Source organism: Lampris incognitus, chromosome 14, assembly GCF_029633865.1.
Source record: "Lampris incognitus isolate fLamInc1 chromosome 14, fLamInc1.hap2, whole genome shotgun sequence".
Lineage (NCBI taxonomy): Eukaryota > Metazoa > Chordata > Actinopteri > Lampriformes > Lampridae > Lampris > Lampris incognitus.
Window position 1 is genome coordinate 48679993 of NC_079224.1, and position 18725 is coordinate 48698717.

The 18725-nt window shown below is 46.1% G+C and overlaps 1 protein-coding gene across 3 annotated transcripts in view; it reads right to left on the reverse strand.

Moving 5' to 3' along the window:
* wdr33 (WD repeat domain 33) overlaps window positions 1-18725 on the reverse strand; it is a 46761-nt gene that overhangs the window by 10509 nt on the left and 17527 nt on the right. For 2 of the 3 annotated variants that reach the window (XM_056292833.1, XM_056292834.1), the window contains exons 9-16: window positions 18374-18528; window positions 17293-17371; window positions 16411-16521; window positions 16083-16177; window positions 7594-7680; window positions 7326-7468; window positions 2651-2803; window positions 1791-2438 (exon numbers count right to left, since the gene is read on the reverse strand). In XM_056292833.1, the coding sequence (XP_056148808.1) occupies window positions 1791-2438; window positions 2651-2803; window positions 7326-7468; window positions 7594-7680; window positions 16083-16177; window positions 16411-16521; window positions 17293-17371; window positions 18374-18528 (1471 nt within the window). The remainder of the gene's footprint in view (window positions 1-1790; window positions 2439-2650; window positions 2804-7325; window positions 7469-7593; window positions 7681-16082; window positions 16178-16410; window positions 16522-17292; window positions 17372-18373; window positions 18529-18725) is intronic. The other variant, XM_056292835.1, reaches the window with a different exon arrangement.

Sequence of the window (18725 nt, forward strand, 5' to 3'; positions counted from 1 at the left end):
AAACGTTTCATCATCATCTAAGTGACCTCTTCATCCTCATCTGACTGCAGGTACCCCACCCTTATAAACAATACAGTGGTATAACCACCCAAACCAACCACCAGTTTCATATGCAAATATGGGCATGATTGTTAACTAGACTTTCAGTGGCCATGTGTACTATTCAGAGGATTTGGGAATGGTTGCAATCACAGCATTGCAAGATGGTGACAGATGTACTCTTAGCCCCCCCCCCCTTCAGGGACCATTCCCTCTTCACATAAACCCTTTCCCCACTGGCCAAAATCCCCCGCTAATGTTCGCCTTTGGTCAATGTAAAAAGGCGGATGTTAGCGGGGGGTTTTTTGGCCAGTGGGAAAAGGGTAATACATGGCCCCTTTCGACTCCCCATTCAAACCAGTGTTCCTCCCTATCAAGGATGGTCACATCCTCATCCCTGAAAGAGTGGCCACTGGCCTGTAGATGGTATAGACTGTGGTGTCCTGGCCTGTAGATGGTGTAGACTCTGGAGTCCTGGTCTGACGTGTTAGCTCTCCTGTGTTGTGCCACCCTCTTAGCCAGCGTCTGTTTAGTTTCCCCAATGTACAAGTCAGTGCAACCCTCCAGGCACTTAACAGCTACACTATATTGCTCTGTTTGTGCCTGAAACACTGCATATGAAACTGGTCGTTGGTTTCGGTCATTATGCAACTGTATTGTTTATAAGGGTAGGGATACCTGCAGTCAGCGTGGACTGAAGTGGTCACATAGGGCCCTGACACACCGGGCTGTTGGTAACCCTATCAGCACTAGTCAGACCCCTGTCGGCAGCTTTTCGGCCAATTCAGCATGTTGAATCGGCGGAGCCTGTCGGTGAGAGAGATCACTCCGATTAGCGAATCAGTGCAGAATGTACATGCTAGTTGGCCATCGGCTGTAGTCTTTGCAGTGTGTTCAAGTGTTACTTTTTGGCCCAGATGGCAGGCGACGTGAGGCGAAGCAACAGTCAACCTTCGTCGCCGCTTGTCGGTTTGGTGTGTCTGGGCCATTAGATGAGTGATGAAACATATTTGTCAATAAATGTATCCAGATGAACCGATTCAAACTTCTTTGATTTTCTTACCTGAATTATTGAGCATGCACAAAGACACCTGGTACAGATCAACACCATTTAGAAGACACACACATTAGCTCACACACCATTCATACATATACAGTTTAGGGTCTCCCAATAATCTGTGCTGTATGTGTTTGGAGTATGAGAAGAAACCAAAAGACTAAGAGGAAAACTCTTCTCGCTCCACTATGGTCAACATAGAATCCAACTCTTCAAACAGTGACCAATCAAACCGTATTACTGTGTGGTGGCTGACTGCCAACTGGGTCAACACTCGTAGACTGGACATGAAGTAATTCTAATATGTGGTTAGCTACAGCGGGGTGATGTTATAATCTTTCCAGAGGTGAGTTTAGTTAACACTGGATAACCAGCTGCTCACAGTGCAAAATCATTGAGAGGATTTGTTGTCATTTCACTAATATGCTGTTACCCTGGTAAGATGAATATTTAGCACAGTCTATGAAGAAAAATCACCCAACAATTCTTACTAATGTCACAAAACATAAACTGTCTGGTAAGGATAAACCAAGAGCCGCACTTTGTGATGATCCTGTTTCAACATGGAATTACTGAAAGGCATTAAAATACAGCACTCATTACTTGTACAGACATTGTAAAGCATTCTGGTCATTTGGAAGAAGCTAACGCTAACTCTGTTAGCCTTGCTAACCAGTCATGTTCACCCACTCACCTGATGTTGCATGTATGAGGGTGGGGGCTGCATATTTCCTGGAGGTCCATGCATCCCTCCTGGGAGCGGGCCCTGCATGCTGCCCATCCCATAATTGTTTGGCATGTTGCCGTGTGTCCTTGGAAGAGGGCCCATCATCCCACCCTGCATAGAGGCTTGGGGGCCCATCATGTTCCCTTGGGGAGGCATCATGCTCCCCTGAGGAGGTGGCCCTTGGGGATCCCGAGGACCCATTCCCCGTGGAGGTGGTCCTATCATTCCCCCAGGAGGCCCTTGCATTCCCCTGGGTCCTGGGGCCATGCCATGTGGCCCCTGAGGGCCCATGTTTCTGTGGGGGCCAGAATGCCTCTGCATCCCTTGTGGTCCATGCATGTCTGGGGGCCCCATCATACCCTGAGGGGGCCCTTGGTGAGGAGGAGGCCCAGAGGGCGGTCCCATCTGTTGAGGGGGCATGAAAGGGGGCTGCAGGCCCATGGGAGGACCCATGTTGTGGGCCATCTGTTGAGGCGGCATGTTCTGAGGGAAGCCTTGGGGGGGAGGAGCCATGGGGCCCCCGGGACCAGAGAAAGGGGCCATAGGGCCTTGTCCTGAGGGAGGAGCCATGCTGCTGTCTGAGTTCATCTGGTTCATCCTGTCCATCTTCATTTGCTGCACACAGAGAAAGACATTAAACATTGTGATAAACTATACTACATAATTAAGACTTTTAAATTGTTCTTTAGATTATACTTCATGAAGGTAATCAAAATAATAAAATAAATAAAATAAAAAAAGGTTTAACCTATGTCAACTGGTGGATCCCTTTATCAAAAATGATGCGTTAACAGGGTTAAACCGGGTGATTGGCTGATTGGACTGACCTCTAACAGCATGGGGTTTGTGTACTGCAGGGCAGCCATCTCCTGCTCTATCTCTGCCTGGGTCTTCTTTCCATCCACCTTCTGCTCCACTTTACGTTCTTTGGGCAACTCACTACCAGGGGGCAGCACAGGAACCTTATTCTCAGCCCAAGCCTGACAGGAGGAGACAAGAAAGAAAGCCACTTTATTTTGTCATTGTATGGTTACAACGAAATCTGTCTTCTGCATTTAACCCAGCCTAGCAGTGGGCAGCTGCAGCGCCCGGGGACCAACTCCAGTTCTTCTTTCCACTGTCTTGATCAGGGGCACAGGCAGGAGTATTAACCCTAACATGCATGACTGTTTGATGGTGAGAGGAAACCGGAGCACCTAGAGGAAACCCACGCTGACACAAGGAGAACATGCAAACTCCACACAGATAGGACCTGGGACGGCCTGGGGTTCAAACCCAGGACCTTCTTGCTGTGAGGCAACAGTGCTAACCACTGGGTCACCGTGCTGTCCAAAAAGGGTTGACATGCAGCCAAGAGCACAGGCCAGATTAAAACTCAAGCTGCTGCGAAAAGGACTCAGCCTTATGTGGTACGTGCTCTACCAGGTGAGCCACCGGGTCACCCCAAGGGATGAGGAAGAACCTTTGGGCAGCTCCCAGTGGCCAACAATAGAAAATAATGGTTTTACTGGATGACTATTGATGTGAATGTATGGACCTATATGAATGTGAAGCAGGTGGGGCTGTGAAAGGATACACACCATCATCACCTCCACCTCTATTGGAAGGTAAGGCAGGATACAGAGCACTGAGTTTGACAAGGTTTGTATTCAATGTCAGTGATATTATTTCATACGACGCACATTTCTTTGTCTCACATCTAACATGACTATAGTATGCATCATGTTAGCTATTAGTGAGTTATTTTTATTAATATCCCTCACACAAAAAAGCTACAATTGTTATTGCCATTGTTTAACTCTTCACTTACACAAAACATTTATGACATCCATTACTTCCAACAACACTAATTCCCAAATTCCAGGGTTGTTCAGGGATTTCCAAGACCTTTGGAATAAAGGAAATGGCCCAGTGATGTGCATTTACCTGTTGAACCTTCCAGCAACTAGGGGCGGGAATCTTTCGGAATCTCATGATTCGATTTGATTTCGATTCTTGGGGCCACGATTCGATTCCATTCAGAAGGATGCCCGATTCAAAATCAATTTTAGATTTGGTACATAGGGGTGCTAATTTCATGATCTACTCCAGCCCGCTGTGCGCTAAGAAAGGCGGTGTGGCAAACTATGGCATGAAAGCAGACTAAAGTGTGTATAAGATTGTGTAGTTTTTATATTGAACCAGTTATATCAATTGATTGCAATACTGTGAACACACAAAGGCAAACCTAACCTTTCTCAGTAACAAACCGACACGATGGTATGTGGTACTTTGGCTCAACTGTCTGGATCAGGGATGCCCACTACGTCGATCGCGAACGACCAGTAGATCGCGAAGGCAGTGCTGGTAGATCTCCATGACATTCCAAAAAAAAAAAAAAAAAAAAAAAACTTTTTTTTTCAAGACATTAGCCTATCATCTGTCCTCCATTTGGCATTTGCCTTTTGATTGACGTAAAGGACGGCCAGTCTGCTGTTGCCTAAAACCAAAGATTCTAGAGTGGAACCTGAAACTTTGTCACATTAGGTTACCATAACAACCAGAGCCCTTCTCTAATGTACGTTGAAGTTCACATGCCCACAACGTGAGCTAATGTAGAGCTGCATCGAGCTAGCTAGTTCAACTCTCTAAAAAAAATTCTACTAAAAAGTGAAACAAAACAAAAATGAGTGGGGGAGCCGGACCTAGAAAGAAACAAAAAACGTACCATTTCCATGTGGAATGGGAGGAGGACTTTTTTTTCACCATTTCTTATTCCAAATGCGTTTGTCTCATCTGTCAGTCTAGCATTGCTATCCCAAAAAAAGGAAATGAGGAGAGGCACTTTCGAACTGTTCATAAAAACTATGACAATGACTTCCCTCCGAAAAGCGAGCTGAGAAAGAGAAAGGTGAGGGAACTAAAATCGCAGCCCAGCAGTCACTTTTCACGCAGCCAAATTCAAAGGTAAAGGCAGCCACCGAAGCATCTTTACGGGTGAGTCACTCCATCATTAAGCATAAGAAGGCCTTCCAAGATGGAGAGATGATGAAAGAGGCCTTCCTTGAGGCAGCAGATTCGTTGTTTCGGGACATTAAAAACAAATCAGAAATAATATCTTCAATCAAAGCTCTCCAGTTATCAAGAGATTCAGTCACAAGGCGCTGTGAAGTGATGGGCGATGATTTGACACAGCAGCTTTGGAGGGACATCGTGGACTGCAAGTGTTTCTCACTACAATTGGACGAGTCTACGGACATAAGTGATTCGGCCCAATTGTGAATTTTCATTCGGATGGTGTTTCAAGATATGTCAGCAAAAGAGGAGCTGTAAACAATACTAGCCATGAAGGAACACACGCGGGGAGAGGACATTTTTCAGATCTTCAAAAACTTTGTGGATAAAATCCAGCTCTCAGTGTGTAAACTGGTGTCAATCACCACGGACGGTGCACCTGCTATGGTTGGCCGCTCCAATGGATTTATTGCCAAGTACAGGGAGGACGATGCTTTCCCTGACTTCCTTAATTACCATTGCATAATACACCAACAAGCATTATGTGCAAAAATGCTAAACATGAAAGAGATCATGGATGTGGCAACCAAACCCGCCTGTTCTATTCGAGCAAGGTCTCTTCAAAGACGGTTGTTTGGTACACATTTGGAAGAGGCCGACTGTAACTACTCTGGCCTCTTGCTACACACTGACGTGAGAAGGCTTAGTAGAGGGAGATTCTTGCAGAGATTTCGAGAGCTCTGTGCGGAGATTAAGGAGTTTCTCCTTATCACTAAACATGCGGAACACAAGCAACTTAATGACAATCAGTGGCTGCTAGACTTGGCGTTTTTAACTGATTTAACCAACATGTTGAACGAGCTTAATTTAGAGCTGCAAGGAAAAGACAAAAGCGTGGTAAACATGATCAGCTCAGTTAACGCTTTCAAACGGAAAATGCAACTTCTGTCCTCAAAGTTGCAGCGCCGTGATTTGGGAAACTTCCGAAACCTCGCAGCAGAGCTGGAGAAGCAAGGGAGGGCGTGTGCACAACTTGACAGTGCACGCTACACAGAGCAGATTGAAAATGTCCGGTCAGACTTTGACAAACGGTTTCAAGACTTTGCTTTGCTTGAGCCAATCGCTACATTTATGTGCTACCCATTTGGGGAAGATACAGAGGTGGATTCCCTCGCCTCAAAAATGGCAACACTGTTTCACCTGAACTCGTCTGCAGTGGAGGATGAGATGCTGACAGTACAGGCTGACATTCAGCTTAAGTCCACGGCGCATGGAGAGTTTTGGAACTTACTTACAGAGGACAAGTACCCAAACATGAGGAAATGTGTAACCTCCTTGACGGCATTATTCGGCTGTACTTCTTTGTGTGAGTCAGCCTTTTCTCACATGAAGATTATCAAGGCCAAATACCGTTCCACCATGACAGATGATCATTTGGAGGCCCGCTTGAGGCTGGCTACCAGCAGCTACTGTCCGAACTATGCAACCCTGTCTGACTCCCTCCAGTGCAGGTCATCCTCAGAGTAGAGAGGTAGAGATCACAAATCTATTTAACACAGCTGTAAAGGTTCATGCAGTGATGCAATTTCAACATAGTGTAGTAGCAAATGCTTGGTATGATTATTGCCTGTGTAAGGTTCAATATGAATGCAAATCCATTGCAATACTGTATATGTAACACAACATGTATATAAATACACACACTGCATATAAGTGTTCATATATATGTAAAACATGTATTGAGTATTTTTATTATTATTATTTTTAATATGAGTAGATCATTTTGACCTGGTCATTTTAAAAGTAGCTCACGAGTCAAAAAATTGTGGCCACCCCTGGTCTGGATCATAACTCTAAAGCCTTCATTATGGACTACGCTGTAGGAGCGCAGGACTTTTGAAATGAAACAGGTGATGAATCTAGTTTTTTGTTGTATTTTGTTCTTTGCCCGTTCAGAATCGGCTGGGAGTTTGGTGAAGTGGTGCAGTGTGCGCTGGTTGTTTGTTCATGCTGCAGGAGGTCGTTGTTCCACTTCTTTCAACTCTGGGTGATGGTGTGTGATGTGAGCCCTAACATCTGTAGAGTTCCCCAAATACTTAACTTTGGTTTTGCAAATCTTGCATATTGAATGAGTCATGTTGAGCTCCTTCTTCCCCAGGAGGTTGTAAAATCCAAAATGCGACCAAATGCTTGCCTTCAGTGATGACGGAACTGACTGGCTGAATTTGCTGCTGCTCCGTGTTTAGAAAGGCTAGCAAGAGCTAACGTTAGCAGCGACTGACTAGCCACTATCATGTTTTCCGGAAGCCGGAACAGGTGCACGGCAAGTCAACGTTGCCAGCAGCGAGGAGGCTAATTAAGACTGAAAAAAAGTTTTTAACAGTCAATTTACTCTATTCAGAATCATAGACGATAAGAACTGCGATTCTTACGTGAATTGATTTTTTCCCCACCCCTATCAGTAACAGTCCTGAAACTATTGGTCAGTATGAGAACAGGTGTGTTTACCTGTTGGAATTGGGCGGGGATTGGCTTGGCATAGGGAACCTTCTTCTGTGGGACTTTTTTCATGTCTTTATTCATGACCTCCTCCATGCCCCAGTCCAGACCTGGGATGGACATCTCAACCTCAGGAGCAGCCTCTTTGCCTGCTTACAAAAAACACAGTGTGCGTTCATGAGATTGATGCATGCAACTTCTCATCACTGCATTTCATTTGTCTGATGCAGGTGAATTCTGAGTTCAGTGAGACTTCACTGAGGGTGTGTGTTCCTACCACTCTGTTCCTGTTCCATGGCAACTTTCAGCTGCTCTGGGATCCCCATGCCAGGAATGGACGCTATGCTGTTTGGCTCCAGGTCATCTGGGGGAGGAGGAGGGGGAATCACATCCGTGCACACGCACACGCGCGCGCGCACACACACACACACACACACAAAAATCAGATTATTTGAAGATAGGGATCTGTTTGTGGTTGGTTAGGTTACTCTTCCAGAAACATCATTTGGACATCTTGTTCCACTCTAAAATATCTAATTGGGGGGGGGGGGGGACATCTGGGTAGCGTAGCAGTCTATTCCGTTGCCTATCAACACAGGGATCGCCAGTTCGCCCTACAGACACAATTGGCCGTGTCTGTGGGTGGGAAACCAGATGTGGGTATGTGTCCTGGTCACTGCACTAGCGCCTCCTCTGGTCGGTTGGGGTGCCTGTTCAGGGGGGAGGGGGAACTGGGGGGAATAGTGTGATCCTCCCATGTGCTACGTCCCCCTGGTGAAACTCCTCACTGTCAAGTGAAAAGAAGCGGCTGGGAACTCCACGTTTATGGGAGGAGGCATGTGGTAGTCTGCAGCCCTCCCCGGATCAGCAGAGGGGGTGAAGCAGAGACCGGGACGGCTCGGAAGAGCAGGGTAATTGGCCAAGGGCAATTGGGGGGAAAAGGGGGGGGGAAGCCACAAAAAAAATCCCATTAGTCTAATAAAAGAGTGATTCTGTGATTAATGGAATCCATCAGACGGTGGCTATAAAGTTAGCTTGCAATTCTCATCCTTTAACCTTCAAAGACAAGTAATGCTCAGACACTGGTGATACTGTAGAGTTTGGGAGCAGTCTGTGACCATCTTAAGTCTGATGCCAAATAATTTTCATGTACTATTTTGTTTTATCTTGGCCACAAATTAGAAGTTCAGTCAGCACACATAATGATCTCTTGTTTTTTTTGTTTTAGAAAATAGAGAAAATACTGGGTACACCTATTTTTGAGAGATGAGAGTATGGTAACTTTCACCATCTCATCCAAGAATGAAGGCTCTGCAACCTTTGCTTCAGGAAATACTTCAGGATGTGTATAAGGCAATCTGAGGACATTTTGGGGGAACTGTTCTTGGCCAGATATCCAACCCAGCCACTGGGGATGCACAAGCCAGTGCATTGTTAGTGCCAGTGCCAAACCTGGATAAATGGGGAGGGTTGCGTCAGGAAGGGCATCCGGCGTAAAACCTTTGCTAAATCAAATATGCGGATCATAAATCAGATTTCCATACTGGAACAGTAGAGGCCCAGGGTACCGGTGGAAATTATGCTACTGTTAGGAGAAGGAGAGGGGGAAGGAATGCGCAGAGGCAGCAGGAGAGGAGGAAGGGTAAGAGTGTGGAGGTGAGAATCAGAACTTTAAATGTTGGCACTATGACTGGTAAAGGGAGAGAGCTGGCTGATATGATGGAGAGAAGGATGGTAGATATACTGTGTGTGCAAGAGACCAGGTGGAAGGGGAGTAAGGCCAGGAGCGATAGGAGGAGAAATGGGGTAGAGGTAATTCTGAAGGAATAGTATGTCAAGAGTGTGGTGGAGGTGAAGAGAGTGTTAGACAGAGAGATGAGTATGAAGATGGAAATCGAAGGTGTGATGATGAATGTTATCTACGCATATGCCCCGCAAGTTGGGTGTGAGATGGAAGAGAAAGAAGAATTCTGGAGCAAGCAGGATGAAGTTGTGGAGGTTGTACCCAAGGAGGAGAGTGGTGATTGGAAGAGACGTCAATGGACATGTTGGTGAAGGGAACAGAGGTGATGAGGAGGTGATGGGTAGGTATGGTGTCAAGGAGAGGAATGTGGAAGGACAGATGGTGGATTCTGCGAAAAGGATGGAAATGGCTGTGGTGAATACATACTATTTCAAGAAGAGGGAGGAACACAGTGTGACATTAGAGTGGAGGGAGGTGCACACAGGTGGACTATATCTTATGCAGGAGGCACAATCTGAAAGAGATTGGAGACTGCAAGGTGGTGACAGGGGAGAACGTTGCTAGGCAACATCGGATGGCGGTCTGTAGGATGACTTTGGAGATGAAGAGGAGGAAGAGTGTGAAAGCAGAGCCAAGAATCAAATGGTGGAAGTTGAAGAAGCAAGACTGTTGTGTGGAGTTCAGAGAGGAGTTAAAACCGGCACCGGGTGGTAGTGAAGAATTTCCGAATGGCTGGGCAACTACTGCGGAAATAGTGAGGGAGACAGCTGACAGCTAGGAAGGTCTGTCATCTGGAGAGAAGGAGGGAGAGCTGACCATCTCCTGCTTCGCTCATCACTGCCAGCTGTTTCCAGCCTCCGCCTTCGTAAGATTCAGCTTCATGAGATCGATGGCTATTGTTTACTCTCTTATCTCTTCACTACATTCTGCCCTAACCGCTTCACATTTGTCCTACTGATTCACTACTTTCTGTGCGTAGTTCCCTTATCACTAAATTCTCTAGTTTTCTTTATCAAATGACTCTTGTGTTTAGTAGGCAACCTTTCATTCCTAGTCTGCTTACTAGCTTCGAGCTTAGCCTAGCAGTTAACTCTATTGCGGTTGCAGTGAAAGCAGCCTCGTTAAAACGACGGTATGTGGTGACTGTTCCGCAGTTACAGAAAAGTTCTATCTACTAGAGAGACGCATCTGTGAGTTAGAGCAGCTTCTTTCGGTTAGGATTAAATTAGACCTGACAAACACACCCGATAGCTTTAGCCCCAAGCCTGACAGCAGACCTGCTATTGGTAGCAGTAGCTCAGCCTCATCGGCAGATGTGGCAGTTTGTTTCTGTTAATCGGCATGGGAAGGCTCACAAAAGCAAGCCATAGGTCGTGTAGGCTGGTCTGCAGTCATCTCTCCTGACTGCAAACCGATTTTCACCACTCGCCAGCTCTGCTGGTAGTCCTACCGGCCAGCATAACTCCCCAGCCCGTCGACAGAGTACAGCAGCACACGCTAGTGATAGGAGACTCCATTACCGCAATATCAGATTAGCTTCACCAACCTGGTTCACTGTTTAGCCAGGGCCAAAGTCTCCGACATAGAGGATAATCTTAGGGTGCTGGCATCACGGAGGGAGAAACAGGAAACCCAGGCACACAGCACCACTACTTTTAGCAACACTGTTATTCATGTCGAAACCAATAATGCTAGGATGAAGCAATCAGAGATCACAAAAGCCAGCCTAATCAGATGCTCAAGTTGGGCAGAAAGATGTGTCGGCATCAATTGTTTCTGGTCTCTTACCCGTGAGGGGTAATGATGAGATGGACAGTAGAGGCTCACCTCAAAGAACCGCTGGCTGGCTTGTTACTGTAATGAGCAGGGATTCAGCTTTGTTGATAACTGGACTTCTTTCTGGGACCACCCTTACCTGCTGAAAGCAGATGGCATTCACCCTATTGGGGACGGCGCCGCTCTTTTGTTGAGCAACATATATCGCTGTGTACATGTAGTTTGACACTAGGGACTTATCATTCAGCAGGTTGCAGATGATTAGAGAGCCTGCTAGGTTTATACCTAGTGCAGATGTGGAGTCAACTAGTTTAGTTTATGTGTTTAGTCAGGGAATTTCTCATAGTACGAATCTGTACTCAGATTATACTTGTATACTCATAATCAGACTAACAGTTTGGTCTATAACATTGAGACCGTCTCCCTACCCAAGCTCTCTTCTCCTCTCCTAAATATGTGAATCACAATAATCTAATAATAATTGCTACCACTGGTGGTGGTGAAATGTGCAACAAAGTATCTAATAAATTACAGAACCAAACATCTGATGTTATCAAAAGTGTGACCACACATCATCCAAAGCGTAGGTCGTCAAAATTGTCAACTAATAATACAAGATGTCTAATTTCAATTAATATCTCACCTATTGGTAGCTCTAAAGTTCTGCCTGCTACTGATCACTTCCACAAGATGCTTACATTTGGTTTCTTAAATATCAGATCACTGTCTACCAAAGCCTTACTAATAAATGATCTGATTCTTGAAGATGGTTTTGATATGATTGAGTTATGTGAAACATGGCTGAAACCAAATGTTTTCCTTCCCTTAACACTAGAACGACCAAGGCCATAATTTTCACGGTTTTGGATTTTCAAAGTTTAATAACTTTGCAGAAAAAAAAAGATACAGACCTGCCGCTCCTGAACTCTCCTAAAATTGCATGTTTGCATTAAAATGAGTTTTAGACCAGTTACAAAAAAACTTTTTGTAATTGATCAACTCTGGGTGATGGCGTATCCTGCTCTCAGGGTCCCTGTGACCCTGAGAGCAGGATAAAGAGGTTAAGATAATGAATGAATGAATGAATGAATGAATGAATAAAAAAAAAAAAGTTATAAGATCTACCTAAAACGACCATGAGCTGTCAAAAAGACGTCTCATAATGTGTGTGTGATCGTGTGCATCATGTCAGTATTTATGACGTGTGTTGGTGGCGTCATTTCCTTCGTGAAGTTTGTTGCTCTGTCCTAGAAACACACTAGCGTTCTGCAGTGTAGAGAAATAGTCTAAACTTGATGTGTGATTATGTCCAACATGTCTGGTTACAGACGCCGTTACAGATGCACCATGAACGAGGTGCTGCAGTATTTACAGGCATTGGACAGCGGCCATTTTATTGTATTTTTCCCACTTTTTCTTCCCAATTGTACCCGGCCAATTATCCCACTCTTTCGAGCCGTCCCAGTCTCTGCTCCACCCCCTCTGTTGATCTGGGGAGGGCTGCAGACTACCACACACCTCCTCCGATACATGTGGAGTCACCAGCCGCTTCTTTTCACCTGACAGTGAGGAGTTTCACCAAGGGGACGTAGCACATGGGAGGATCATGCTCTTCCCCCGAATCCCCCCCCCCAAACAGGCACATTGTCCGACCAGAGGAGGCGCTATTGCAGTGACCACGACACATACCCACACCCAGCTGCTCTCCCGCAGACACGACTAATTGTGTCTGTAGGGACGTCCGACCAAGCCCAACGTAGACAGCGGTGATTTTAAATTGTTTGAAAAATAGTATTAAAGTTGTTAAAATGTTAATTTTGGTGTCAGTCATTTCTTAACAGACATACTAACATATGCAATGCATTAATATCTCAACTGGGTATTTATCTTGGTAGAATATAGAGTTTAAAAACCGGCAGCCCATGGTCGTTTTAGGTAGGAGTGAAATCCTGGTCATTGTAGCGTTAAATAAAGCTTCCCCACCTGACAATACTTATGCCCATGTAGCTCAGGCAAATAAACCAGATGGGGTGTCGCCTTAACACTAGAACGACTGGTAGACTTTCGTTCTAGTGTTAATAGAGAAGTCTGTTTTCAATTTAACTTCTAAACTGGATTCTAAATTCCCATCTGTTGAGGCTCTTATTCTACGTCCACCAAGCATTACTGGCCTGTCCCGTTAATGTCGGCACAGATGTAACTGCCATTTTCCACATTGGTCCGTCCACTCTAGCTGCATTTGGCCAGCAGCTGACTGTAGTCTTGGCTCCTTTCACTGTAGAGACTGACTCTGTTGACTAGTCACTTAAATGTGGCCCCTCTCTACTCTCCTAGATTCAGTTGCACCTCTCACTACCAGAGCTAGGCGACTCAAGATTTGTTTTTGATTTTGGGATACTTTATTGATCCCTGTAGGGAAATCTTCCTCTGCATTTAACTCATCCTAGCTGTGTAGCTAGGAGCAGTGGGCAGCCGCCGTGCAGCACCCGGGGACCAACTCCAGTTCGTCTTGTCATGCCTCGGTCAGGGGCACAGACAGGAGTATTACCCCTAACATGTGGCAGGGATTACACACAATATTGGACTTCAAAGGGAGACCCAGCAGCTTAGCCAACGCCGCTGCCTCCCTCCCAGACGAGCTTAATAGTTTGTACATTTGGTTTGAGGTTTTTGACACCAACCTCCTGGGAGAAGCCCCCACCGCTGCCGATATGAACAGCACACTGGCCATTGCCGAGTCCAACATGCGCAGGTCATTCATGCGCGTGAACACCCGCAAAGCAACCAGCCTGGACGGCATTCCAGGCCAGATGATCAGAGCGTGCGCAGCGCAGCTGGCGGGTGTCTTCACGGATATTTTCAACCTCTCCCTTTCCCTGTGTGTAGTCCCCTCCTGCTTTAAATCATCAGTCATCGTACCGGTGCCAAGGAAGACCAAGGTAACATGCTTGAATGATTGGCGTCCTGTTGCATTCACTCCCACAGTTAGTAAATGCTTTGAGAGGCTTGTTAAGGGACTAATCTGTAGCATGTTACCGCCCACCCTCGACCCCCACCAATTTGCCTACCGACAAAACAGATCCACTGACAACGCAATAGCCACTACACTCCATACCGCCCTCACCCACCCGGAGAAAAGGAGCTCCTATGTGAGAATGCTGTTTGTAGACTAGAGCTCAGCATTCAACACCATAGTCCCCTCCAAACTCTACACCAAGCTCAGGGACTTAGGACTCAACCCCAGCCTGTGCAGCTGGATCCTGAACTTCCTGTTGAGCCAACGCCAGGTGGTGAGGATGGGCTCCAACACCTCTGCACTTCTGCCCCTCAAGACAGGAGCCCCCCAGGGCTGCGTCCTGAGTCCCCCCCTCTACTTCCTGTACACCCATGACTGCGTGGCCACACATAGCTCCAACTTGGTGATAAAGTTTGCTGACGACCAGTCCGCTCGTCATGTGGCTGGGAGGTTCGTATCCCAGACTCGCCGTAACCGGTCACGGCCAGAGCGTCCACGGGGTAAGGCAATCATTAGGCCACCCTTACCCGAGGGATAGTGGGTGTAGATCGGTGTAGTGTTCGGGGACTCGTTGTTCTCCTGCGACCCCTCTGGTCCAGCCGGGCGCCTGCAGCCAAGCAACCGAAAGCATTCTCCCTACGTCTCCTTCGCGGCCTGAAGATAATGCAATCCATGCGAGGCTTCAGCGTGTAAAATAGTGAGAGCAGCTGACACGATTTTGAAGGAAGCTGGTGGTACGACTATCTCCTTCCTGTGGAAACGTGAGTCAGGGGAGTTATTCGACAAGAGCTCCAGCCATATGCCACTGGGTTAATCGGATGGGATAAGGGGAAAAACTAGAAATACATTTATTTTTTTTAAAAAAAGTTTGCTGACGACATGATGGTGATGGGCCTGATCACCGATGATGATGAGACCACTTACAAGGGAGAGGTCAACAACCTAACACAGTGGTGCCAGGAGAATAACCTCTCCCTCAACGGCAACACAACCAAGGAGCTGATTGTGGACTACAGGAAGAGAGGGGGGAGGCTGGACCCCATCACCATCAATGGGACTGCTGTAGAGAATCAACAGCTTCAAGTTCCTCGGTGTCCACATTACTGAGGACCTCACCAGGGATGAACACACCAGCCTTGTGGTGAAAAAGGCACAGCAACGCCTCTTTCACCTCAGGTAACTGAAGAAGTTCGGCATGGGGCCCAGGATTCTATGGGCCTTCTACAGAGGCACAACTGAGAACATCCTGACTGGATGCATCACAGCCTGGCATGGGAACTGCCAGGCAGTGATGGGAACCCTCTGTGGTGTTTGCTCGCAACCACAAAACACTGCAGAGGGTTGTGCGGCTGGCCCCGGACATCAGTGGATGCGAGTTTCCCTCCATGCAGGACATATACAATGGATGCTGTGTCAGCAAAGCCCGTAGGATTATCAAAGACCCCAGCCACCCGAACTATGGACTGTTCCATCTGCTACCGTCAGGCAAGCGGTACCCCAGCCTCAAAGCCCAGACCAGTAGGCTCCAGAACAGCTTCTTCCACCAAGCAACCAGGCTTTTGAACAAAGAACATTAAAGACACTAAGCCTGGTGCCGGACTGATGGTACTGAACTATGGTCTTCAGTGGATCATCAGTTTACACACAAACACACTCACACAGACGTAGCTTGGCATACACAAACACACAAATATACAAACAACTACATACATACACATATGCAGATTTATTAAGGCTGGGCCCACACACACACACACACACACACACACACACACACAGCACCCTACATACACCACACACTATTTATTATTATTACTGCGTTTTTGTTGTTTTGTTTTTATTTTATTACTATTGTTGCTGCAGTGTTGAGGAGCAGAAACAAGAATTTTACTCTCCTGTACTTGTATATTGAGACGTAACAATAAAGGATCTTGAATCTTTTTGGTGGTGGGGGAAACCGGAGCACCCGGAGAAAACCCACTGCAGACACGGGGAGAACATGCAAACTCCACACAGAGGACGACCTGGGACGACTCTCAAGGTTGGACTACCCCGGGGTTCGAATCAGGACCTTCTTGTTGTGAGGCGACAGTGCTACCCACTACACCGACGTGCTCGGAAGAGTGGGGTAATTGGATGGGTGCAATTGGGGAGGACAAAAGGGGGAAATAAAAATAAATAAACTTTTCTTCCCCTTTCTCATTTTAATGTAACTATATTCTTCACTCACCATATTCCACACCGTCCTCTGACATTCCTGGCAACAGGTTGAGATTGTATCGGTCCCTCATCTTGTCACCTGGTCTATTTCTCGTCCAGAATTTACTAAGGTACCAAACACAATGTGAAGTAAGGGACACTGGAGTGACAAAAAGTCTATAGGATCCAGCCCAGTTAGGCAAATGAACAGAAGTTAGCCATCATCCTTTAGAAAAATAATTATTAAGTTTAATTTGCTCTACTTTCTTGACTTTTTCCCAGTTTTGAAACAATGTTTACACAAAATAGCACAACAATACTGCCACGTCTTCCCAATGGTTCTCATTGTGCTGGTTTACCTGGTGTGGTCGTTGGAGCCAGAGCAGAGGATGTGTCCCAGTGGGTGCCAGGCCAGACTCCAGATCATTCCCTCATGAGCCATCTCCATACCACCCACCTCTTTCTCCACCCTGCCAGCCAGAAACAACGGTGACGCCACGGTGGTGGGGAACACAGGAAATCAGAATAACAGTAGACTGTTTAACTGAGTCATGTTCAGTTTTCACAGCACACTGTGATGCTTTCACGGTGACTGTTGTTTAAATACAGTTCGACTTAAGTAGGACATCCATATAAACAAACAAATAAATAGACTGCATTTATATAGCGCTTTTCTAGTCTACCGACCACTCAAAGCGCTTTGCAATGTATGCTTCACATTCATACACTGATGGCAGAGCCTGCCACTGCAAGGTGCCAAGTTGCTCATCAGGAGCAGTTGGGGGTTCAGTGTCTTGCTCAAGCACACTTCGACATATGTACATGACTCCACTAACAGAAAAGTGCTATATAAATAAAATTATTATCCATCCATCCATTACCCAAACCGCTTATCCTGCTCTCAGGGTCGCTGGAGCCTATCCCAGCAGTCATTGGGCAGCAGGCGGGGAGACACCCTGGACATGCCGCCAGGCCATCACACAGGGATCGATCACTCACTCACTCACTCACTCACTCACTCACCACACACACACACACTCACACCTAGGGGCAATTTAGTACAGCCAATTCAGCTGACCTACATGTCTTTGACAGAGGACGACCCGGGACGACCCCCCAAGGTTGGACTACCCCGGGGCTCAAACCCAGAACCTTCTTGCTGTTAGGCAACCGCACTAACCACTGCACCACCGTGCCGTGCCACCCATTATTATTATTAACAAGGGAGCAGATGTCATTACCCTGTATGCCAGAAGAGGAGGGATCCATCAGAGCCTCCGCTAGCAAACAGGCCTTCATGGACAGGATGCCAGGCCACAGCTAGAGTCAGGGAGAAGACAGTTAACATATATTAATGTAAGTAGTTGACATACACATATTCAGAATCACATCTTTCTTATTTACTGATACTGAAGGTACATGTTCACATGTTCAGACAGTACACTGACACGAACGTCTGTCATGCTCAGCCTTGACTAAAGCACATCACTGGTAAGAGCCACAGTGCCTGGGAAACATATATAACTAATACCAGAAAGAGAGTATCTGTGTTTAAAGATGGAGGCTAACACAGTATTCAACCAATCAGTGATGTTCATCACTGCTAGCTCCACCCAGTCGGTCCAGGAACACCTCCTTAGGTGGTACTAATGCCAGGGTCCTAGATCTATTTGAGAACCCTTCTGCTGAGAATGGTGGCAGAGAAAAAGGGAATCCAACAATTTCTTTGGGAACCAACTGAAAACTTAAAAGCCACCTTAAAGACTAACTTGCTTTGTGATGCAGTAAGGCAAATATAACCGTGTAGCACATTTCATACACAAAGCCAGTTGACAGTGCTCTACATAAGGCATAACACACGAGGGGGACAGAATACGAACAAAAGAAATGTAAAAATAAGCAGCGGCTTTGTGTAATAGTTATCCATTTAGTGGGGGCTTACCTCGTACGTCATTCTGATTCACATTTTACCTACGACTATACTCTGACTTAACTTTTTTGTCTATTGCTTCACTTTGTTTTGAAAGATTTTGCATATTTTTACAATAAGTGCATTACAAACAGGGTTAATGATCATTCTCTCTACATAGAGCACACACCCTTGTAATAACCTTTAATATGATTATAATCTCCATGTATATTTCTAAATAGTGATTATCAATACCTCTAGACAGAGTGTGTATATGTATGATCATTTTTATTACTTCTAGATGAAGTATGCACCTGTATGATAATGGTTATTACCTCTAGACAGCACATACATGAACATTTAATATTCTTATTGTCTGATGACAGACTGTGTACCTGCATGTCTGAACTTACCTGTAGCCTCTTTCTTGTGTCCCCTGAACACCTGGAGCTCTTCCTTCAGGTTCCGGATGTCAAACAGTTTACAGAGGTGGTCACGTGATGCCGTCAGCAGCCAATTACCATTCAGGTTCCACTTCACCTCCATCACTGTGTTCTTATGGGCGTGGCTGAGGAGGGTCAGAGACAATGACTCCAAATCTGTTCTCCTTTCCAAGCAACAAGAACCCAAAGGATCCTGGCTTGTGTTTACCAATTCATTTATGTAACTCGTAGCCACATGACATACACGTAATTACTAAAACATGACTTGAATGCTCAGCCTAGCAGGCTGACGGACATTGGCATTCTAAATTCAGAGAAAGGA